Here is a 25732-nt window from a genome sequence, read left to right as displayed (position 1 = left end):
GCAGCCGAACACAGCAGCCGAACACAGCAGCCGAACACAGCAGCCGAACACAGCAGCTTTTACCGATACTTCAACAGAAACAAACACTTTGATTTACCGTCATTTTAAAACGTGACCATTTGATGGTTGTTTGCTCCAAGTCCACGTGACGTCACAGCTGTCACAACCTCTACGTTGGATTATTCAAACTTCCCTGTTCGGGCATCGGCCCGTCTTCGTTGTCCCGTCTGCAGCTGGTCCAGAACTTTACCTGGTACCAGAAGACGAGCCGGTACCACCTCTGTGTTCTCACAGGCAACAGAGTTGGTTCTGTTTGTTTACGAGTCTCTGAACAGCCACAGTGAAACATCTGAACTTCTCTTATTCGAAGCTTCGATCTTCTAAACGGGTTCTTTTGAACGTTCCACGTTCTAGATCAGTCTGCCAGGGAGATCTTTGATCTTGCAACGCCAGAACTGTAGAACAGCCTATTGTTGTTCAACGTTTCTAATCTATGGAGATTTTTTTTAAATTACTTAAAACACATTTATTTTCTCAAGCTTTTAATTGCAGTTAAGGTTTTGTCTTTTTAAGTAATCTGTCAGTATTTTTTACTTGTTCTGATCTTGTCTGTTTCGATATTTTATCGTTTCTTGGCAGTTATTGTTGGATTAATTGGCTAACTGGTTATTTTAATGTGCCTTATAAATAAAGTTGATCTTTTTATAATTTACACCAGGATATAGTTTCTCTTTAGTTTGAAACTACAAGTCTAAAATAATAAACAAACATCATAAATAGCAAATAACAAACATGAAGGAAGTAAATATTTTTTGAGAAAATTAGGAGTTTGTTTGCATTTTAATTAAAAAAATAAATAAAAAAAGCTAGTTTGATGTTCACTTATAGATCACTGCTCATACAGTCTCAACAATATAAAACCTGCGCGCTCTCCGTCTCTCAAAAGTACCTTTTATTTGTCACTTTGTGAAGCTTTTCATGCAGAAAGGCATACAATCAGGGAATAATCATAAATAATAAATAATGTCAAATAACAGCAACATCCGTGACTTTAAAGGGCTGAAAATAAAACAAATTCAAGCGACTAAGAACCATTCAGAAATAAGATGCCAATAAAATTGTAGGTATCTACAAAGACGTCAGTGCGTTACTCAAAAATTAAAGTGAAACATTTTTTATTTTTATTTCCACGTGTGCAGAAGTCTCCATCCGTTTGTCCGTCAGCCACACTAGATACGACTTTAACTTGTTTTTTATGTATAAATGAACAGATCACCATTTAGATTAAACTGCTGTTACCACATTTATAACTATATATAACCTTTACCTTTTATTGACATGAAAGGGAAACGAATAATTGAACAAATATTATTAGTAATCGTATCGTTGAGTGCGATGACGAGCCCTGGTGACATCGTCTCCTCACAGTCGGAGGTCTCCATCTTCTGATGAAGAAGTCGTTCTGCAGTTTTAAGGAGTATTTTGTTGAAGCCTCCCTCACTCCAAACCACATGGAACGTGTTGGCGGATCAGTTTCCAACTATTTAATTAGAGTTTATTTTGTTGCAGATGTTTTAAATTCAGTAGGAGTTCGGTTTAGATGTGTGTTGGTGTTGAACTGAAAACATAAAAAGGCACTTTTTCTCCACGCACTCTTTTAGGGATGTTTAGTTTGGGGATGCGGCGGCGCGTGCTCCCGCTGTGACTGAATCTCGCCTGAACTTCGCCCCGTTCCGTCCTACTGTCTCAGAGACGAGCCGCTCGAGAGCCGTCAACATCTTCGGCCCATTTTTGTGTTTTCATGCCATTTTTGTTGCGTTACGACCGTCCAATGCATCACACGAGTCCTCCCACTCGACCATTTTCCTTCATTTTGATTCACTCTCCACCCAGCCTTTGATTGACTTTCGGCCTAACTAAAGTGGATTTTAATGAGAGAATACATTAACTCCCTCTGGTCATGCTAACATAAATCAACTTTTTCTTGCAGGATCAACTGCTGAGCTCATAACGCCATGCTGAGGGAGTGTGAATAACCAAATGAGAAATTGCGGTTGTGGCAAACTGCTGGCAGCTCAGATGCATCGCCGTGTGTCCCTCTCCGAGTTTAACGCGAGCTCGGGCCGGCGGCAGAACCGATCGCTTGTCGTCACACAGGTCGGCTCGCTCACGGAGACGTTCCTCAGTCAGAATCACATATTTGCATTGATTATTTCTTTCCATTTGGAGATCGGGAGACTCGAATCTTTTCTTGCTTGATGACCGCCGAGCACCGTTTGATTCAGTTAGCGAGGCCCGCAGCAACTCCTCACCTTGATTTACGAAACGCGGGATGCGGCGCCCAGCGTCGCATCTATCTGCTCCTCTTTGTTGGTAATTGCACTCAGCTAAATAGGTTATGCTGAAATATCAATAAATTGCCATCAAATTAATGTCAATAGCAAAGCTGTGGATGGTGCTAATTAAAACGCAAAAGGGATGAAAATGAAGTCGCGGCATTGCCCTGAATAATTGATAACGCAATTTATGATTTTTATGAAAGAGTGCCGTCTGTCTGCGATTTTGATGAGGCTTTAATTAGATGCATTAATGTGTCTCTCTGTGTCTGTTCTCAAACTCAAAACTCAAACACCATGATGGTTTTTGGGTTTATTTAATGCTCTAAATTACACATTTTCAAATAACATTGTCTCTAAATATCCACTTAAAGGTTGCATTGGTCCCAAAGAGGTGTTAGCGGGTGATTTTCATCAAAGGAGGCATTTTTAACTCCACACCAATCAGACCCTGCTTTTGTTTGGGGTGGGATCATGCAGCACCAACCGAGCAGATATGTTTTTAGGTTGTGCTGCTACCGTGTGGAAGAATCAAGAACTAATATGCGTGCTTTTGCTCCCATTTAAAAAAAAAAAAAAGTTTCTCACCAAAAAGGGACGCACGAGCGAGGTCAGGTCACCTGGCGATAAAGCTTCGAGCGCGCCCGCATGTGTGATGTTTATTGACTCGAGCAGTTCGGCGAGATCCTGTGTTGATTTTTTTTAGCTCCTCATCTATTATCTGAGCTCGACCTTTGAGATAAATGAAGAGCGAAGGAAGCAGACGGATGAGGGGGATTAGGAGTCAGCCGCAACAGGGAAGTAAGGCCGGCAGGAAGGAATAAAAGCCAGACAGGCTGCTGGTGGACAAATGAGGTGGAGGAGCGTAACGATCGCTGTTTGTTATGATGTACCGAATCAAGTTCTCTTTGACAAAACAGTCCTTAGCACCCCCTGTACTTATAGTGTCACCGGTCAGTCCATCCACAAAGGCAGGCTGATGATATGTGAGAGTGTTAGCGCTGCTCTGGAATGACCCGCTCATCTGTCACAACCACAAGCCGAAGCGGCGCAGGTTTGTCGGGTCACACGTCGGTTTGTTGTAAACGTCTGAACTGCGCAGCTTTTCCTTTTTGTGTCTTCATCAACGTTCAGACGTAAAAGGCCGCGCGCGTTTGCAATGTTTGGTGAATAAGCCCAGGCTTCTGTTAGCTCAGTGTTGGAGGGGATGCTCTTTGTTTAAGTCTCAAGGTCCAGTTGTGGTTTGACATGTTTGGCTTCTCTCGGCGGTTAAACAGACCCGTTCTGAGAGGGGGTGGGGGTGGAGGGGGGGGTGGACTCATCTGTGGCCTGAATAGAGGTGTCATGCTGGCTTATGTAAATGGAGTTTAAAGTGTTCCTTCTGCGTTTTCTCTCCTGCTGACGAATGAATTCAGAGGACGCTCAGCTTTTGTTTCTGACGCGTAGGAAGATCCAGGCGCTCCTGTCCAGACGCACCATCGACGATGATGATGATGTCCAAGTGTCATGCTCAGCTCTGAATCAGACGTTCAGCCTTAAACACCGAGTGGAACCCAGAGAGAGAAGCTTCTTATGATGGCAACCAGTTTAAATCATCAAGTAAAGCACTGCGTTTCCCAGCCGCTGCTCTAATTACTTGAAGGCTTTTGAGTTTTGCCGCTGTCCTCATGTTTGCGAAGTGAAGAGTTCCCACTGGAAGGTAGCTCTCATTAAATCGTTACGTGAGCAGATGAATGGACTGTAGGGCTCCGTAGCGCTGTAAATGTATTGATCCGGGTTTCTTGAAGCCTGCCGGGGCTGTATTTGATCCAGAGGGCTCTGAGAATTTATATTCTGATGAGTGTACACGTGTTGCCTTAGGAAGGAAAGGAGGTTTAAGTGCAGCTTGTTTGGCGTCAGCGCAGAAACAGTATATTGATCAGTGAATTAGTCGTCTGACCAAACCGGTTTTATTTTGTTTAATCTAATTGATCAAGAACAGTTTTGAAACTTTTTAATTCGATGTGATCGTTCTTAAGAGTTGCTGGTTTTGTTTTGTTCTAGCTGACTGTAAATGTACAGTAGTCCCTCGCTACTTCGCGTTAAAAAAAAAATAATTATCGCGGACTCGCTCTATCGCGGTTTTTCAAAATAAGATTGGACATGACACACAGTTGGCTACAGATGGATGAGCCGCACAATCGGCATGGAATCTTTATTTAATTTAAATTATTTAGTACTTGCTGAACATTTGTGCAGCCCATACTGCAGGATAAGGTTCCTGCTGCAGCTGATCAGCTGTTCACCAGTGGGCGTGGCCAAGAGCGCTTTCATTTGGCAAAGAGCAGCGGAAATCATGACGTTCTGTGCTTTTTTTAGAGCGTTTAGAGTTTAGAAACATTGTTTAGAATATTGCAAGAGTGTGGGAAGGGTTTAAAACACCTTAATATATATATAAATAATAAAATAACTACTATTCCTACTTCACGGTTTTTCATTTATCGCGGGGCTTCAGGGTATGGATCCCCCGCGATAAACGAGGGTCAGCTGTATTTGGAGTTTGAAGGCGAATAATTTGATTTTTACCAACAGATTTTGACGACATCCCCTCAGTGGGAGCCCAGGATCTCGTCAACATCCTGAAGCAAGGCTACTTGGAAAAGAAACGAAAAGGTATCATTGCTTCAGCCCAATTAAAAAAAAAAAATATATATATATTTTAATTAATCCAGTTTTTATGCACATCTTTCTTCAGATCACAGCTTCTTCGGCTCAGAGTGGCAAAAGCGTTGGTGTGTCCTGAACAACACAGTGTTTTACTACTTTGGGAGTGAAAAAGGTTCGTTATGTATTCAAGGATGCAGAAACATCCCGGCTACAGATGCTGAATACTTCCTGTGATGTGTCCTTGCCGTGGCAGATAAGCAGCAGAAAGGCTCGTTTCATATCGGTGAATACGGCGTGCAGCTGGTGAGCAACCTGAGGAAAGACTCCAAGAAACGCGCCTGCTTTGAGTTCACCGCTCCCGGGCGACGCACCTTCCAGGTCTGTCTTGGAAAAATGAACGGCTAATTAAACACAATATGGAACAGAAGTTTAAAAAAACACATCATTGTTCAATAGAAAATAATAAAATAATCCATCGGATCAACAAATCTTTATGCGGCTTCTTTATTTTATATTTGAGACCGTTATTTCACGATTGGTGTGCCGTTAGAAGCCTCGTAACGATTGATCCCGGAGCCGCATTTATCTGAGATAACTGATCACATCTGCACCATCATCTGAAAACAGCTGGATGAAACCAACAATGTTAAATGTTTATATCGTTTATAACCGTTTCAGAGTTGACTCGTCGCTCTCTCCTTCTGCTGACGACGTTTTATTTATTTTAAAATTAGCCGCTTATAAAGTTTTAGTCTTTAATAATGTTTACAATGATTTATTATAGGAGGCTCATACTGTAGAAGTGGAATAAAAACAAACAAAAATGGAAAATAAATTATTTGTAGTTAGTCGTCTGATAAAATTGAAGAGCCTTACATTTAAGTTTATTTTTACTCCTTTTAGATGTTTCTCCTACAACAGCAGTACAAAAAGGATTTTGGATGTTTGCTCACATTTAAGCCTCTATAATATTATTTCTTGGGGGTTAGTAAAAGAAATGTACATAAAGTTATATATCAACTTTGCCGTGATAAGGATTTTATTTTTATTTATTTTTATTCACGGTTTGATATTTTACTCGTCTTACAATTGCTAATTTAATTAGAGATTCTTAAAGATACTTATTAGCATGTTTAAATAGTTTTTCTGTTTGCACTGGAGATGAATAAATAAAAGCATTTTATTATCATTTGTCGTTTAAATCTGAAATTGGTAAACTTTAAATCAAAATATGTTTGGATTTTAGTTTTTCCAGCCATTTCAATCTATTAAACCTTGAGTTTAAATTAAATATATATAATTATTTTAATTTTAAGGCTGTTTTAAAAAGGAGATTTTCACCTTAATTGCTTTCTTACAATAATATTTAGCGATCTGAACAATTCAGAGGGAATAATAAAATTTCTAGGTGTGAAATAATGTCATTATTTCCCATCTCTGCAGTTCACAGCCAGCAGCCCTCAAGAGGCCCGAGAATGGGTGGACCAAATTAATTTTGTTCTCAGAGGTAAGCCTCCGTCTCTTTCTGCTTTTTTAATGAGTTTTTCTGCAGCTGCATCACGAGATCGCTTCAGAAACATAATCTGCTTTGATTAGACGCCTTTAAACGTATAAATATATAAAAATAGTAATGAAACTGATGCTGATGTGAGACTATAGGAAGCCAGGATAAACCTACGTGTCCCATTTCTCCCCTACATGTTGTTGTGGTGGAAAAAGGTCAAAAGTGCGCGGGAGCTTTTTATCATCGCTAACTACACGACCGAGCACACGGGTCCTGGATCTCCTCGCTCGGAGTGTCGCCCACCATGTGAGGGGAATCGTCACGTCGCCCCAGTTTTCCTGCAGCTCCTCCTCCCGCAGCCCTCCCACCAGATTCCAGCTTACAGGAAATTGATTGGTAGATGTTCTGCTTTATCCTCCAGTGACATCGATTTCTGCTTGGCTGCTGCTGGACAGCCGAGGACCTGATACCCCGTGTTGCAGTGGCCAGTTGCATGCAATCAGACAGCTCCTCCATCTGTGAGCGTTTGAGTCTCGTCCTCTAAAACGAGCTCGGGCCGGGCCACCGCTTTGCGGGAAGAAACGGACACTCTGCAGTTTGTCTTACGTTCTCCGAACACGGCGTTTGCTCCAAAACCCATAACCCAATGTCATGTGAACGGATGATTATTTACGATAGCAGAAAGCAGAGCTGACTTGTTTTGATTTGGCGTGTTTTAATTCCGCCAAGTCTTTTTGTTTTTGTTGTGAGGATGGAGAAGAAAAAAGAATTATGCAGTTATAAAGTCCTAAACTTACAAGACGGTTATTTGGATTAAACCAAGAGCTGGATCCAAGATTAAAGGAACTAATCGCGGTCTTAAAGAGTGGTCACTTTGTTTACGTTTATTGCAGACCTGCATTTCACAATTGCATCCATCATATCTGGAAAACTGCTGGAGTAAACACTTTCAGCATGCACCACTTGATAAATTCAAAATAACCTTTCTTTATAGTTTGCAATGAATACTTTAAAGATTGTCAAGAGTTAATAAAACGAGGTTAAAAGGCGTTGAGCATCATTTTACTTTTCAGATATGACTATTTCCTGCTTCTCTTTTCCATATATTTTAAAATAATGTGTTTTTTGGATTTAAAAGAGCAAACTAGAAATAATAATGTCTTCTTTTTATCGTTTTCACAAGTTTATTTTATGCAAACAGCTTTTTTTTGGTCTTAAATTGAGTATTTTTGTGCTTTTTACTGCCTGTTCAGAGGCGTTTAGATTACTTCAGCCTTTAACGCACATCTGTGTCTTTTGTAACACGCTGAGCTGCAGCTTCACCTTTACCCATGTCCTCGCCTTGCCTCATAGATCTCAGCTCCAACTTCATCCCCGTTGACGATGAGGAGGATGAGGAAACCTACGATGACATTGAAGGGTTGGTCACCTCTACCCTGCCAATGTTGCCCAAGGCCTCCCAGATCAGTAGGGGAGGAGGAGGAGGACATGAGGCACTGGAGGCTGAAGAAGATGGGGATGATATCTACGAGGAGCTGCCAGGTAAGAGGATGTTGCAGTGGAAACGACATCCAGGCTGATCCCACGCGATTTCACTCGCCGCCTTTTTAAACAGAGTTTATCTCAGTATCTGTAAACTTCACCTGATGATTACTTTCATTAAAATCCTTTCAGGGGTTTATGAGCTATTTGGGTAACAGAACAGACAAACGCACACAAACAGGCAAAACCAGTGCTGCTCGAGGCTGATCGACCTGTCAGCTCACAGGAAAACACCTGAAACCTTCGTGTGCCGCTCTCCCTCTTTGTCTCGGAGCATTGCTGAAATCACAGCGAGCTTTGAAATGCTCCGTCATAGAATGTCCAATTAGCTAATGTTGCCTGGCAACAAATGGCTCACGGTTCAATCCACTAAGATGAGTTTTGGCTAAAATTGCCTAGCAACAGCTGAAAGAAAGTAAAAACTGCATCTCATGACCCAAAGTCATTCTCGATCCCTTAATGTCGCACATTTAATAGAAAGTGTGACTTCTTCTGAAGGGGGGATACACTCCTGTGTGTGTGTGGAGGCGGCTACGAGATCCCAGGAAGGACAAAAGAGGCGATCCGATCTTCTCAGGGCCGTCGTCCATCACTGTTTCTATTAAATGGAATACATCAAGATTCTGTTTCACTCACTGAGTACATTACCTTTGCCAAAATCGCCGGTGAAAGGGAAATCAGTCTTCAAAGTGTCACGCTCGCCGTTCCGAGCCATCTGGGAAGAGGTACAGACCCCGACCACAGATGGCGTATCGAATGACGAGCTCTTGCGTTCACTTTCTCACCCCGTCGCTTATCCATCATCCCGCACCTCTCCGTGCTCACCAACAGCTTTTACACAGTGATTATTGGCTGTTAAATTATTCAGATTTCCACTAATCAAGATTGGAGGAGGAGAAGAAAAGCCTTACTGTCTGGGATGAGCATCGCCCGCCGCCAAAGGTGGAGCGATAATGTTTTTGCCTGTGTCTGCGCAGTTAGTTTTTTTTTTTTTTTGTCATTGACTTTTATCGTGCCCATTACCTCTTACTTTAAAGTTCTGGCATGAAAGGTGGAGGGGGATATGCATTCCTTTGATGCATAAGACATATTTAGCTTTTTTTAATTCAAAGAACCCAGAAATATCTAAAATACCATTTTTCCCTTGAATATGTAGGAATATTAATATTTAGTAAAACTGCCTCCCTCGCAGCAGCATCAGTGTTTAGTTGATGAGACCCATCAGTTTTTTTGGAGCATCATGGCTCAGTTGCGGGCAGATTGCAGGGCGATGGCGGCCTTGGCTTTAGTGCTGATGACTGATTTTATTGACTGGAAAATTGAATCACTTTGATACAGAAGCCATCGGCCCCTCGATGGAGCGACGCTCCTCTTCACAGCCGCTGACGAGAACTGAACTAATGGTTAGACCCTCTGCAAACAAAATTAAAATCCCTCTTTTTGTGTAACGAGCAGTTTTTGATCAGGAAAGTTGTGATTTTCTGTTTGGAAAAGACAAATGGTGACTTTCAAACACAAACGTGAGCAGGACGCAGTGTGTGTGTGCGTGCGTGGTTGCGAGCATGTGTGTGTCTGTGTGTGTGCGCTGCTCTTCCTGGAAGGCGAGGCGCAGGTTGTGCTGGAAGGTGGATAGTGTTGCTGCGTGGCGGCATCGCTGTCGGCCTGCTTCTGCTCAGGATGGATGTGGGAGTCGGAGGCAGGCGTATCGGACCACCGCCTGCCACGCCCCTCGGTCAATGACCCGTCCGCCTCAGCTTCACTAGAAGACGACTTATTTAGTGGTGGATGTGAACAAACCAGTCCTTGTTGAGGAGCTCGGTCCATTTAAAAGCCGTTTCGTGTGAAAACCCGTTTAAGAATTGATGCAGGCTTCTTTTTGTTTACTCTTTTGTTTGTCTTTTAAATATTTCAGGTAAATGTGATCGAGTCTTGATCGTCATGATTATAACTGGTAGTTTAAGACAGCTTGGTGAACCTAAAAGAAAAGTCACATTCAGCCCTCAGTCTTGTAGTGGATGTTATAACAAATATTTAGTTTGGTTTCTAAATGTGTTTACAGTAAATAACTTTTGGTGTATATGCTTGTGTGGAGTCTGTTAGCAACGTATCTCATGAATTACTGGACGAATACAAATTTTATGCTGCACGTCTTCAACCGACGGACATTCAGAGCCAGCCGACCTCAGAAAACTCAAAAATGGCCGTAACAGTCAGTTTTACAGACCGCGAGCCGAAGTTTGGTGTGACAGCAGCTGAGACTGATCCCCAACACATTTACTGAGCACAAACAAACTGAACAAGATCTTTGTTTGAATAACAACCAACACAGCCTTGTCTGTTAGCAAAATATCTCATAAACCTCTGAACAGATTTTAACGAAAAAGTGATGTAAGCATGGAAAACAAAAATGGCTATAACTTCAATAGTTTTGCAGATATTGAGGTAGATTTGGTGTGGTAGTAGCTGAGAGTCATTCACAGCACATGCTCTTAAGGATAGACCTTTATTTTGTTGTGAAAATACGATGCCATTTTCAGAGAAATGTACTCGTGTTCACATTAAAATGAACAATAAAATCAATAATAATAATTGTGATCCATTTTTCTTTTGTTTTTGGGCACGATTATTATCCCCCAGTTTTCAGCTGTTTCAACAAATCATGAATCAAAACGTTCGGCTCTTTCAGGACAGTCCTGCTATGACTTTTGGTATTGGTGCAACTTTAGCTTTTTAAAATATTTAGCCTTTTCTGACATTTTTCTTCTCATAGAAACTGAACTGAGCTCATTTTACATCCTTCAAATGTTTAGCTCTGTTCACAACCTTTTACTGCTCCTTTCACATTTTGACCCGGTTCAGCTTCTTTCAGCTTCCTGCTGCAAATTTAAACATTTTTTTCATCTACTTTCAGCTCGTTTCAGCTGTTTTTTCAGCTGTTTTGTTCTTTCAGATTCTTTCTGCTAACTACAACATTTTTGTGCTTCTTCTAATTTCTATTTGATAATTTCAGCTTGTTATGCTCCTTTCTGCTGATTTCTGCAAGTTTCAGCTTTTTCTACTATTTCAGCTACTATGTATACACTATGTTAACTTTAGCATTTTCAGCTAATTCCACATTTTTTGTACTCATTTCAACTTTTTTCAACCTAATTCAGCAAAAATGAGCTCTCTTCACTTCCTTCTGGTAAATTAAGCTTCTTTCTGCTTTGTAGCTACTTTTCAGCTGTTTTTATTTATTTATTTATTTTTGCAAATTTAAGCGTTTTTCAGATAATTTCCACTTTTTGTGCATATTTCTGCTTCTTTCAGCCTAATTAGGTAAATATGTGTTATTTCTGCTTTCTTCTGCTAATTTAAGCTTGTTCTACCGTTTTAGCTAGTTTTTTTTTTTTTTTAGCATTTTTAAGCTTATTTCAGCTGTGTTCAGTTGGTTATTTCTTCTACTTTCAGCCTTTTTAACTTATTTCTGCAAATTTCAGCTTGTTACACTCCATTCAGCCTAATTCTGCTAGTTTCAGTTATTTCAGTCACTATTTAGAAGAGTTTATGCTAATTAGATCTTTTTTAGCTAATTCCACATTTTTTTGTCCTCATTTAAACTTTTTTCTTTATAATTTAGCAAACATGTGCCCTCTTCATTTCCTTCTCGTAACTTAAGCTTCTTTCTGCTTTTTCAGCTACTTTTCAGCTGTTTTTTGTTGCTAATTTCAGCTATTTTTTAGCTGATTTCCTAATTTTGGTGCTCATTTCTGCCTATTTAAACTTAATCCAGCAAATATGAGTTCTTTCTGCTTTCTCTTGCTAATTTAGACTTGTTCTTTCATTTCAGCTGCATTTCAGCATTGTTTTAGCTAATTTCAGCTGTTTATTAGCAAGTTCTTCTGCAACACTCACACTGCATTTTAGCAGGAAATGCAATTTCTCTTGTTGCAATTACTTGAAAACAGAATAAAAGTAAATTTTAGTAGTCTTTTAGTGTTGTTTTAAAAAAAGCGTTAGTGATTTATTTCTGTCACATGACAAAGTTTTAATGTTTAAGTTCTGATAAATGCTCTTTTGTCTCTTGTTCAGACGAGGAGCGTTCAGAACAAGCGGATGACGGTGTCGCGGACAACAAGCCAGGTTCGAAGCTTGCAGATGTTTCTGTGCACGTTCTGGTCGGACAGAAGAAGCGTTGTGCAGAGTGTGAGACGAGCCCTTTGCCTCAGTGGGTTTGATTTGATCGGCACCGTTTTTCCTTTCAGCCTTCTCGTCAGAATATGCCAACTACTACCAGGGTTTATGGGACTGCCAGGCTGATGAGCCAGACGAGCTGGACTTTAAGAGGGGAGATCTCGTCTACATCATTAGCAAGGTCAGCGTCACCATGAGCAAAATGCTTGTTTAAACTTGTTGATTTCTGGACCAAGTGTCGCCTCAGTTTGAAGGAAGTTACTTTTTCGTTGTAGTGGAAGCTTCACCCTCGACTTGTTGACACAGTTCCAGGAACAGATGTGTGAAGCTTCTTAATTATTTAAGGGTTAAACAACATCAGCTCTAGTAATCACCTCGCGCTCGTTTACTTTCCGAACATGCTGATATCCCCAACATCTAAATTCCTCGGTTAGCGAGTGCTCGCCTCTCGTCGCAGCAGAGAAGCACCAACAGCTGCATTGTCTGTTCCCGGGCCGGCGGGGTGAAGCGCCATTCGGATGCTGCGTAATGGAGCTGTTGTTCATTATGGAGCCTCCATCACTGGGGTTAATTGAGCAGGCAGCCATGCGAAGCTCTTTCTTTCTGTTTGATGTAAACTGCAGGTGAAAGCCATCCTGCATCTCAGCTCTTTTCTCCCAATCTGTTTCCTCGTGTTTTATGGCCATCTTGTCGTTACATGCAGAGCAAAGACATCCTACTGGAAATCAATGGCTTGTAATTCGGGCGCTCGTGCTCTGCCGCGTAGTGGGACTTGTTCCCAGATTGTTGCTGTTGGTCGATTTCAAATTGAATCATCATATTCTGTGTTTAGCCCAAATTATCTGAAGAGGAGCGGCAGGAAGAAGGAAGGAGCTTATTTTCTCATAATTACGAGCCAAAGGTTTGGAGGTTCAGCTACAACACTTTCAGGGATGCTGCTACTGTTTTCATTTTTAATTCATCTCAACTTTTTAAATTTTAACTATGACTTTTACAGTATACAACTAAATTAAACGTGGACGTGACATTAGAGTACAAAATATTAAAGTGCCAATTACAACTAGGCCTGTCACGATAACAAATTTTGCTGGGCGATTAATTGTCTCAGAAATTATTGTGATAAACAATATTATTGTAATATTATAATTATTGTAAAATTTAAGAAATGTTGGTTAATTTATTTTATTTGTAGTACCTTTTTTTTTACCACCAGATGGCAGTATAAGACTGTTTGAACTGAAGGATGGATAGTGAGGGAGCGAGCAGTGTGTCTCTTTTAAGAAAAAATGGGAGGGAAGCCTGTTGACGTGACATGGGCTGTCTCTCCTTCCTTTCTTCAGTTCTCAAAGTGGCGGACGCTCGGTGTGATTCGAGCTCTTTAGCATTTTTCACTCAAAGCTTTTAATAAAAAAAATCAGTAAACAAGTTCTCAGCTTCTTTTTGCAGAGAAAAACAACTTTTTAGACGAAGGCTAACCGTGATTTTTGGAGCTTCGACAAGACGGAGGTTTTTTCCCAAGGTCGGCCTGTTAGCTTAGCTCGTAGCTTAGCTGCTTTTAGCGAAGAAAGAAGAAAAGAAACGATAAAGCCGATCAATGAAAATGAGGTGGATAATTTTCATTTATCATGCGATTAATTGATTTATTGTTTATTGTGACAGGCCTAATTACAACTTGACAAATAAAGCTATGATTATTTATTCATTAAGCCTGACAGTTCAGCATGCTGTAAGCGTATATGGGTAAAAACCACAGCAAACTGGTGTGAAGCCCTTTTGGAGGAATTCAGTCACATGGCTTTAGGAGAGAAACGAACACAGCACAAGTATTTAAAATATAAAAATGAACGGTAAATGGACTGTACTTATGTAACGCCTTTCTATCTTATCAAGACACTTAAAGCTCTTTACAACAGTCTGTGAATCATTTACCCATTCATACAGCTCTATACTAGATCTCTACAAAGACTAATCAGTGCTTTAGATCACATTCATACACCGATACATCGGAAGCAGTGAGGGGTTTAATGCCTTGCCCAGGGACACTTCGGCTTGTGACTGCTGGTGGAATCGAACCCACAACTCTTGCATTGGAGGACAACTGCTCTAACCGCTCAGCCACAGCCGCCCAAATGAAGAATTTAACTTTACCAAATGTTCTTTAAACATAACTCATGCTATTCAGATCACAAACTGTATGATTTGTATGTATTAACTGCATGTTGTTAGCTATAAACTGTAATATAAATGTTATTTATTTAGCCATTAACAATATCTAAACAAAAAAAAACAGGCGCAATAAGTCAGGTGTTGTGATCAGTTTTACCACCTAAATATTCTAGCTTTCCTGCCATCCGGGTACATTTTTCTTTCTAAAACAAACAAAAAGATCAAGTTTTTTCTTTTAGCATTTCATTTAAATTATCGTAGCTTAAATCAGTAAAGGTTAAAAAGGAAATATAGCAAAGCTGGTGGGGAAACGGGTCACGGGTCGCCCTCTCCTACTCTGCTCCTTTATCCTTCTACATCAGACAGAAGACTTCTGTCACACTTTCTTCTTCATCAGTCGTTCTGTGAGTCTTGTTTTCAGATTTAGTAAGCCCAAGAAACCTCGCGTAACGTTTCTTGTGGATTCCTTTGAGATAATGGTGGACTCAAGGATTAAACAAGTCTTTGTGGCTTTTATTATACAAAAGAACTAAAGAGAACACAGTATTTTTCGCCATACAAGTCGCACTTTTTTGCATAAATTTGCAAGTCCTGCAACTTATACACCGAAGCGACATATTTGTTTTTTCCACATATTTATAACTCAATTTTTAGCTGAGATCTGACGATTTCATTCATTCTGACATGGACAATATTGAACACTACCATTTTCAGCCACTAGAGGACCCTCGAGTAATATGGCAAGCCAAGTGTCTCATTAATATGTAAAAGTGGCTATTAATGACACACTTGGCTTGCCATACCGAGCCACCTTCGTCTCGCTCAGGAACTCCTGGAGCAAACGTCAAATCAGCTGCATTTTGCCGCACAGGCGAAATGCAGCTGATTTGACCATAAAGTGCATTTAATAAGGAAAAGTTCAACTGAGACACACCTTTGCTATCATTTTGAGCAAACAAACAATTGTTTTTAAGTGTTAATCTGGTTAAATTCTTGTTAAAGTCCTCCCGTGCACGCTCCCGCGGCCGCCATTTGGCAGCCAATCGATTTTTGGCACAACGCCGGCCCACGTTTCTGGGTTGTCAGCGATGACACGTAACAAATGCGACGCGTCAGCGGTGACGCATAATAGTTGCAATTTATACGGCGAAGCAACGTATTTATTAATTTTTTCCCCATTTTTTTTTTACATATTTAGACTAATGCGACTTATACGGCGGTGCAACATGTACGGTGGAAAGTCCGGTACTGTTAAAGAAATAAAGTCAAAACAAGAGTTCTACAATTACAGGTTGCCCGTTCCTCAGATTACAGGAATCTGAGGAAGTTGTGGTGCAGTGAAAATATTTTTTCTGAGGCTCTTGATTCGCTCAAACTCTGATAAGATTCCAGGAACCCTCCGGGGTGGGCCTTGTGCGTATCAGGAGCCAATGGGTTTGTCTCAATCCAGCAGCCGCATCCTTCGAAGGATGCGGCTGCTGGATTGAGACACAGCCTCTGACCGTAGCCTGCTGCACCACCTAAAACTAGCGATGGGTCATACGATTCGTCTAAAAAAAAAAAACATTTTTATCTGCAAGAAACCGTAATACCCTTAAATTTACGAGTAGCAAACAACCTCAACCTTCACAATAAAACACAATGATCTTGAAACAGATTACATGACACAGACATCATGTGTCAGCTCATATAACGCTTCACTCACATGTTCCAAAGAACTGTTTTTTAGTCAGCTAGCTTGAAGTACTCGCAAATCTTTTAGAGCTTTTTGACTTTAAAATGCACGTTATTAGTTGTTTATCATCCCCATAGGTTGCCTTCAGACTGTCCCTCCTACCTCCTAGTTTTAAAGGTATTATCACGGATAATATGCAGCTTTGTACATGTGTAAAACCGGAAGTTTTATTTGTTGTTAGCTTTATTTAATCCTTTTCCTAAGCCTAACCTTACACCTGACCCTCAGCACTGACCCTAAACTTAACCCCCTTACCCTTGAACCTTAACCCAACCCCCAGACGCTTTACACTTAACCTAACCACGTGACCGTATTATCAGCGCTAACAATGTAACTTTAAACCTACTAGGAGGTACAGGAGGGGCCAACTAACCTATGGGAATGATAACAACTAATAACGGACCATTCAATGGGTGATAACATTCAAAGTGGGTGCGTGGGACACCCTTCCTGACCCAACCGGCACCAGAAGTTCACAGAAAGTTCCCTGTCCCATGTCTGGCTTATTTAAAAATGAAAAGATCAGATCAGAAAATGCACGTGTCGTCTACAAATATTAACGTCGACGTAAGGGTAGGCAATATGGCAGAAATGTCGTACCACGATTTCACAGCTGAACGGTAGCTCGGAGCAACAGGTGGGAAAGGATGAGGGATGCTCGGCACTCCGTGTGATCTGAGGGGATTTCTTCTCATTTGGAGAAAAGCTAACCCAGATTCATTTATTGACGGTAGAGTTTTTACAGACAAACTATAGTTTCTGATTGGCTGATTGTTTCTTTAGGGCAGGCATTAAGTGGACCAGCCAACAGTGTGATTTGGCTAAAGAAAACACTGCATCAATACAAAGTATAGAAGCACAGATGAAATATTCCCTGTAGATCTCTCTGCTTTGGCACATTCAAACCTGCCTCCATCTAATGTTTTTATTAGGGATGCACGATATTGGATTTTTGGCCGATATCCATTATACCAATATGTTAAAACTTACTTGGCCACTAACCGATACCAATAGCGATATTTTTATCCCTAGACCTACTTACAGAGACTACACAGCTTTCTCTGCTGTTGAATTAAAATACTACATTATTCTGTCTTAGTCAGTTTGGTCTGCCACCAAATGCAGATGTCAAAAAAGGGGGCTAAAATGATGTAACACTTCAACTTGGATTATGATTAATGTCAAATTTATTCATGACATTTACTTTCTCTAACACAATGACAACACTCGAACAGTGCATATTTGTAAATTTTCATGAATCTAAACTGAACGGCGCACGTGATGTCATCGCGTACTGGCCTTGCAGGCATCCTTGTCTCTGGGTTGTCATACAAAAACAGCTCTTTTATTTATATATACAGTATACAGCGCCTTTTATATCTGATGTCCGATATTCAATTTTATCGTGAATATCGCCCGATACCATGCCGATAATATTGTGCATCCCTAATTTTTATTACACCCACCCCCATAACGACAGACTTTCCTAATCGATGAAGTCAAACAGGACAAATAATCACAGCAGCCCTGAACACGTTCTCAACTTTTTATCTGCTAAACGTTTTAAAGGTTTCTTACACTTTTAGTACAGATGTTCACCATTATGGTGGATTAAAAGATGGTTTTAGGTTTAAACAGATAAACAACACCCCAGTTTTTCATACCAAGATATAAAGCACAGGTGAGTGATGCTCATCGCAGGAGATGGACTTTTAAACGAGGTTTTCCTGGCAGTGCTTGATTAATGAGAAGCCAGCCGTCTCCATCAGCGTGTGCGCTGCTTGATAGGAGGAAAATGTCAAAACGGCCTCCTTCATTTTTCACATAACGATGACAAAAGCACCGTACTTGGAGGTAACAAAGGGGGAGCTGACTCCGCGCTGCAGAACAGCCTCAGCCCTGCCGGGCGGATTATATTTCACTGTTTAGGTCAGTTGACTGCCTCGGTGAAGAGCCAAAAAGCAAACTGTCCAAGTTGGAAGCATTCGTTTGTGATAGAGATTATCTTTGTTTTGTCAGCTCCAAGATAAAGCTGTGACAGAGTGCCATCGCAGCCTGATTATCTCCCAGTGAACGTTTAACGAGGGTCAAGTTGTAAATTACTTAGATGGGATGTCCGGACGGCCTTCGAATGTTTGGTTCTCCGCAACGACGCAACTCAACCCGTGTCCCATTCTGCGCCCTAACGGCGTCACATTGCCCTCATGAATGGCGTTATTTGGATTATAGCCTGTTTACGTTAATGAGCCCTTGGGGAGGACTTCCCCGTGTCGACACGCAGACCTCGCCACTGTTCGCTTTTACGGTGGCGGTGGGGGGGATTCCTCGAGATCCCTGACCTCGATGAATGAAATACGGGCCCTCGGCTAGAACTCAGTGCCGTCTCTTAACTGGGGACCCAGACGCACGGAATGGCCGTAATAAAACCAGGGCCCATAAATTCTCTTGGAGGGTGGGAGGCCTGGTTGTCTGTGCTGTTATGTCAACACTGACCATAATTACACAGTAATAAGGACACGCTCTAAGTGCTAAATCAATGGTGCTAACAAACTGTTATTTTTAAAGCTAGCATGTGATTGAGTGCTGAAGTGCAGAATGGGATAGCCGCAGGCGTGGTGTCATATGGCTGTGAACTGAGGAGAACATGCCGATTGCATAAAAGGCCCTCATCCATCATTATCGATCTCTCACTTACTGTAAAGTGGGGGCATTTTTACTGTATTCATGTTTTTTTTTTTCTTTCTCCCTTGCGTGTTGATGTGCATGTGCTCATATTTGTGCATCACCGACAAAGTAAATAAATTAGGAACCTCACAACTCATGAATCCCATTAGTTCGAGTGAATTAATCTCGCCGCCGGTTGCAGCGACGTCTAACGTGCCTTCTGCAGAGCTCGGTGGCGGTGATACATGAAGTAGAAACGCACCTTAAAATCCATCTTATGATTTTTTTTCCCCCCCACCGCCCCCCACTAGAGCTTCATTTTCTCCGAGCTTGCACTTTGTGGCTAAGATCAGCTAACCTGCATCCTAGTCTTATTTATAGGAGGATTTACGGTGTGTATCACGTTCGTTTGTGGCAGCGGCGAAAACTATTGTTCCACCACGTCTCTCTCCGACGTGTGTAAATCTTGTGCACTCTGTCGGACCCGTCCCACACCAAACCAGAAGGTTGTCCCGCATTCTTGCCCTCTAATTTATGTTTCCTGAATCAAAAGACGTGCGCTCTACAGGTCAGCTGCCACATTCCTGTATTCCCACAGGCACTCATGGGGAACGGCAGGATGGAGTGGCAAGAGATTTATGGCACAAACCCATCCAGGGTCCTTAAAACTCTGGCAAGCGTTTGCTGCTGCTCCCTCCACCCCCCACCCCCTTCACCCCAGCCCTCCTTCTTGCAACCAACCAGAACTTGTCAGACAGATTTGGACCAGCCAATCAGGTGTGGCTCCCAAAGCAGAACGTCACCTTGCATTTGGCCCCAGTTGCAGCTTGATGGAGACAATGAGAACATGGACACCACTGACACCTTGTGGTGCTTTTAAGCATTTTCCTCACATTTAAGAGCTCATTTTAAAACTCCTGGTGAAATTCAAGTTCTAACAGGAAAAGGTAAAATAGCAGGATAAGAACATATTTTGTCCTTTACGATATTTGTGCCTGGAACTAACTTTTTTTTTTTTTTTTTGTGTGAGAGCTTATTTTCTGTTTCACAAGACCCACTGTCCGCAGGTCACCGCAACGAACATCAGCAGAAGAAAAGAAAAAGTGGGCAAACAATCAGATGGGAAAAGTCAAGCAATGGAGACAAAGAGGACTGGGGTGGGGGGTCTCTCTATTCTTTTGTGTGTGAACCCTGTCACACACCAATTTAAAGACCCCAAGCTGCTATTGTGGCCATAGACACCAAGACACTATAGACAGGCAAGACATCCTATTTACCACCCAAAGTAGCAGGGGGTGAGTCTGGGGTTTGGGGTCATGCAGGAGGCAGCGGTCATCTCCCGGTCAACTACAGTAGGTCATTATTCAGCCAGAGCCAATCGCCCAGAACCGCGTCCGAGCAACCCACCCCCCAATCCATTCTGCTTAATTATTATAAATGAGGGGCGGCATAAACAGCCATCATTACAGACACTCAGTGGCATACACAAATCCACTTTAAATTGCTATTAAGTTAAGAAGCTATCTGTAATCCCAGGCGTGCATTAGAAAGGAGCAAGTAGGTTTTCTTTTTATTAAATCTCATCGTCCCTGAGATATTTTCAAACGTTCTCCTGCTCTGTCATGTTTCCGATTTGAGGCCAATTCTCTGATTTAATTAAAAGCCCACTTGGAAAAACGGACACTAAGCAGCCATCCCCATCTCTGGTTATGCACATTATTATCCCTGTTTTTTTTTTTTTAAGATTGATTTTAAGAAGATTTTTCTGGTGCAGTGCTCTTAATCCTCCCAGATCATTAAATCTGTTCCAGCAGATTCGACTGGCGTGTGTTTGGGCGCAGGCGATCTGACCGCAGGTTTACAGAAGGTGCAGCTGGTTGCGTGACGGAAGAACTGCAGTGCACGTGATGAGTCCGTGCAGAGGATCGAAAAGAACGAAACGCGGGGAAAATGGAGAGGACGCAAGCAGAAAGGCTGCTAGAGGAGGACGAGATGGAGGGGGTTGGAAATGTGGAAGGAGGGAGAGATTGTAACAAGCAGGCGGTGGGTTCAGCGGCAGGGCAATGAGAGACTTCCTGCGCTCCATCACGCCCAAGGCCTGCCTCAGTCAGCTGGTGGCCGAGGAGAGATGCCTCATGTGTCAGGCTCATTAGCACTCCCCCTAGTTTGTATGCATTTGGGATTGTTTGTGTGTGTGTTTGTGTTTCAACCAGGCAAAGGTGAGTGTGTGAGGAGCAGGAAGGAACATCGTATCCATGCAGGATTTATTTATTTATAAAAAACGGTGCATTTCTCGAGACGGAACAAGGATTTTAAAGGAATGTTTTGTTTAGGTGCTTGATGATGGCGTGACACGACACCTGCCTCGCCCGTCGTCTTTCACCTCACCCGAGCGGCCCCGGCTCACCTTCTCCCCGCTTCAGGCTCGGGTAGCTGTCAGTCTGTCCTCCGGTCGGCGGCGTGAGCGATGGGCCTATCAGGACGCCGCCATTAGCCAGCCCCCTGAGTGGTAAATAAACGATCGCGCCGGTACACTGCAGGTGTTGTCATGGCAACCCACTCTCAGTGCCAGCCCCGCCCACCCTCTTTCCAAGCGCTCTCAGCGGAGGAGTCACGGGGAGGTCAGCGAGTCGACGCACGGCAGCCGCCACGACACGGCGCTGTCCGTCCCCCACGTTTGATGCTGCAAACACAGATCTGAACGGGAGACATTCCCCAGAACACACACACATTTTTACTCTTAACCACAAACCTTGTCACGAGGGTCACGACACAGTTTGATGAGAGAAAACAGACTCTGCAAAGTCCGTTCATTGATCCAAGAAATACACAATTTATCTTTATTAATAATAATAATAATGATGATAATAATGTCTGATGTTAAGAGGTTTGTGTCCAAAGAAAAGTGCATTTTTTCCCTTTAATTCAAACATGAATTTCATTATTAGGGTTTTTACATAATTTCTTTCAATCAAGACTTTTTTTTAATCAAATTCTGTCCGTTTTATTTATTTACCTTTTTTGTTGTTGTTGTTGTCACACACAGGTGGCATTTATTTTGCTTTATTTGTTGGTATTTGTTCCAATTTTAAATTAAAGTTTTAGTTGTGATTTTGGCGAGTCACTGCAGGGATGAGGGGAAGAATTGAGCACTTATCAGATGTTAATGAAATCGTGAAAATAAAATTTCCTGGACGATTAATTGTCTCAGAAATTATTGCGATAAACGATAATATTGATTGAAATTTGACAATAAATTTTTGTGTGTAGTACCTTTTTTGACCACCGGATGGCGGTATAAGGCGGTTTGAATCAAAGGATGGATAGTGAGGGAGCGAGCAGCGTGTCTCTTTAAGAAAAATGAGATAGAGGCTCCTTGACATGACATGGGCTGTCTCCTTCCTTTATTCGTTTCTTAAATTGGTGGATGCTCGGTGTGGTTTGAGCTCTTTAGCATAATATTTTTCACACAAAGCTTTTAATAAATAAATCAGTAAACAAGTTCTCAACTTCTTTTTGCAGAGAAAAACAACTTTTTACACGAAGGCACGGGTTTCAACCGTGAAGTTTGGCGCTTTGACAAGACGGAGGTTTTTCCCCGAAGTTGGCCTGTTAGCTTAGCTCGTAGCTTCGCTGCGTTTAACGATCCAAAAATGCAATTTTGGGCGTTTAAAACGGATTTTAAAGAGAAAGGGAGCGGTCAGTGAAGAACCGGAGTTGAGCTTTTTGTCATCGAGTGTCTTCAGTAGAAAGAGAGACACGAAGAAACGATAAAGCTGATAAATGAACATGAGGTTGATCATTTTTATTTAACATGCGATTAATTGATTTATTGTTTATCGTGACAGACCTAGATATTACGCCATAAATATAAAATAATATAAAACAAAGACAGAGATATGAGTTTGTGGCGTTGAAGGATTTATTCGACCCTGAAACGCCGTTTCCGTGTGGATGCAGAACTGAAACGATAAAAACAGAAATAAAAATCTGCATATTCCTCAAACATTGTTCCCGTGTGGACTTGGTTTCCGTCCAGAACCGGGCCGCGGGCCATCGTTTAGTGAATCCTGCCTCATGACATCATTTTTCTCCCTCAACTCTAAAACGTTTCAACCTCAGAAAGAAGCAACGGCAGGAACTGGTGGCGCAGCGAGCTGACATTGAGGAGTTCACTCGGTTTTTGTCATTTGGATCATTTACTCCCCGCGCCGTGCGGAATGTCCCCGTTACAGCAGGTGTACTCTGGATGAACTCGCTTCGAGTACGAGGAAGATGGACTCTGCACGCCTGACAGACTTCCGCCGCCGTTGGCACCCGCTCAGCGACGCACCAGTTGTATTAAAATGGCGGCGCTGATAATCCAAAAGACCTTTCTCGGGGAGAATTTGAGAACGGCTGCACAGATGGGCGGCGGAGATAAATAAAACTCTCTGTCACTACGGTTGGTGGAATAGTGCTGCGACGCCCCCAAGGGAGAGGAGAACGGTTTCGCTCCCTTCGCCTTACCCCCCTCCATCCGTCTGTCTCCCCTCCCCTCCTCTCTATACTTTCATCCAACTGGGAACCAGAGCCAGTTCTGGATTTTCCCCCATCCGGTCTTACGGGGGGCATAAAACGACCATTTCAGATCAACTTTTCCCTTCGTTAGCGCCCAGACACGCCATGAATCCATCGGCCTGTCAGAGAGCCGAACGTAGCCGAACGTCCCGGTCAGGGCTGATGTTCGGAGGAGAGAAACGACGAGGCCTCGGTGGACGCTCTGCTTGTGTCTGTTTGTCCCGTGAGGACTCTTGAGTCCGGCATTTCATCACGGTCTAAGCGAGTCATCCGTCCCTGCTGTCCAGGAACAGCTCATTAGCTGCAGGCCTCATTCCTCCGGCTGCAGAGGAACGTCAAGCCTCACAGATCGCCCCAACCTTCCAGGCGAGGCGTTCCATCATGTCGGTGTGTGTTCGCGCACTTTAAAACGCACGTGATGTGTTCTTTATGTTGCAAAATGAACTTCTCACACGGCCATTTTCAATCTGCCGGAGAACAGAGATGAGCGGGAAAACAACAGCTGTAAACAGATTCTACGTCCTTTTGGTCCAAACGTTGATCCAACGTACATTTTTAATTCTTGTCCAGCTGCTGGGATCAGATGATGTAACCATCCAAGTTCACAAAATGCTTAAATCAACATATTTATTTCCGTCTTATAAGAAAAGGCTTGAAAATGATGTAAAATGTGCAGCCGAGTAAAGTTTTCTTTGAATAATATCTTAATGTTGTTACATAATTGTGCACAATTTATTTGCGCAAGGCTAATTTTATTGTTGCAGTAGTTAAATGCAACAAATTAAATTAAAATAATTTGTGCTCTTGAAGATGCATATCAAAAATGGAGTTGAAAATTATATTTTTACAATGTTTGTTTAGGTCAAGTTTTACCTCTAAATAAATCAGATGTTTGTTTAGAATAACGGATACTTTTTTCTGTTGCGTTAATTTGTCTTAAAGGACTTTATTTTTCAGTCACTGTGGAATAAGTTACTTTTATAGATAAAAAAGTGCTTGTTTTATTTTCCTATCTGATATTTTTGTGTAAAATTGTTTACATTGTTTCATATTTTTCACGATACGAAGCATTTATAAAAAATCTTTTTGTCTTTCCCGTCACAAATCGGAGAAGATGTCTCGACTTTAATGAGTCTGGGGGAAAGAAGCCAGCTGTGCTTATGGCTTTAAAGCCGTTACAAAAAGCTGTTTTATTTTAGGAAATCACCGTCTTGATTGCCTTGTTTACCGTTTTGCACAATTTTTAATGAAAACCCTCGAAGCTAATGAACCCACATGTCTGTTAGAAAATTGCAAATGGCCGTTTGTTGGATGGGTTTAGGCTGTCCTGCGTGTCCTCTGCTAAAATCGTCTCCATGCAGCCGAGGAGCGATTTTAACCTCCTGGTTTTTGCATTTTAAACCATTTTGGCCAATCGGGAGTTAAAAATCATGGGAATAATTGCTGTTATGCTAATAATGCAGAGTAAAAAATCACTCTCAAACCAAACAGAAACGTGTTTTGTTTGTTTTCTTGACTTGGATTCCAGGAGTACAACATTCACGGCTGGTGGGTCGGCGAACTGGAAGGCAGCATCGGGATCGTCCCCAAAGACTTCCTGCAACCCGCCTACATCCTCTGAGCTCCAACAGGTACCGGCTCTCCTTCTCATGAGCATTATGGACCATTACTGAGGCCTAATACTCAGAAACAGTCCCCCTGGTACTCATCCAGGTTCATTGGGTCTGACCTGCAGTTTGTGGCATCTGCTGGCTGGAAGAAGAACTGCACAAAGTGAACAAATAGAAACTCGTTCTGTTGAAGACGATGTTTCCATAATCCTGCTAGAAGTGGACTCTGGATTATTAATGCTTGTTTTTTTTATTCTTGTGTTCCCTCCACAGCGCTGCTGCTGTCGAGTCACACGTTTCACCCTCAGACACACCCGAGATGATTAATGGTTTAAAATTCTTCTTATTCTGATGAAAATTCTCTAATGCGTCACGTTGTGCTCCTACACACTATAAATGTTTTACAAACGGAATCAGCGTCTGACAAACTGGATGTGAAACAGATTAAACAAATTTATTTGGATGTACTTTTTTTATCATTTGTGTGTGGAAGCGTTTCCTGACTGATGCAACGTTATACCGACCGAGTGACACTTTTATCACTCTTTAAAGATGCAATCTGTTTGTCACTGATGGTTAACGTCTCCTTGAATAAAATAATCTGTAAGCAAAAGCTGTGGCTGGATGCCCGCAGGTGACTTGAAGCAGGTCCAAGTTAAACTAAACATTTGTTGACTCAGAACCAGCCTTCAGATTGTTTATGTTCAGGGTGTACAACTTTAGAGCTGTCTCACATTATATGTAGGAAACTACTGGAGTCAACTTTTAAACTGCACTGTTTATATATATAACATAA

At 41.9% G+C, this 25732-nt stretch overlaps 1 protein-coding gene across 1 annotated transcript in view; it reads left to right on the top strand.

Annotated features, from left to right (window-relative positions):
* Positions 1-24947, top strand: part of skap1 (src kinase associated phosphoprotein 1) — a 38685-nt gene extending 13738 nt beyond the window's left edge. Inside the window, exons 5-12 of the mRNA XM_037691255.1 lie at positions 4908-4988; positions 5071-5154; positions 5236-5360; positions 6426-6489; positions 7840-8028; positions 12100-12150; positions 12273-12382; positions 24855-24947. Coding sequence (XP_037547183.1) covers positions 4908-4988; positions 5071-5154; positions 5236-5360; positions 6426-6489; positions 7840-8028; positions 12100-12150; positions 12273-12382; positions 24855-24947 — 797 coding nt within the window. The remainder of the gene's footprint in view (positions 1-4907; positions 4989-5070; positions 5155-5235; positions 5361-6425; positions 6490-7839; positions 8029-12099; positions 12151-12272; positions 12383-24854) is intronic.
* Positions 24948-25732: the final 785 nt, after the last annotated feature.

This window comes from Nematolebias whitei, chromosome 17, assembly GCF_014905685.2.
Source record: "Nematolebias whitei isolate Nwh7 chromosome 17, NemWhi1, whole genome shotgun sequence".
NCBI lineage: Eukaryota > Metazoa > Chordata > Actinopteri > Cyprinodontiformes > Rivulidae > Nematolebias > Nematolebias whitei.
Note: the sequence above shows the minus strand (reverse complement) of the source record. Positions and strands in the feature narration are given on the sequence as shown.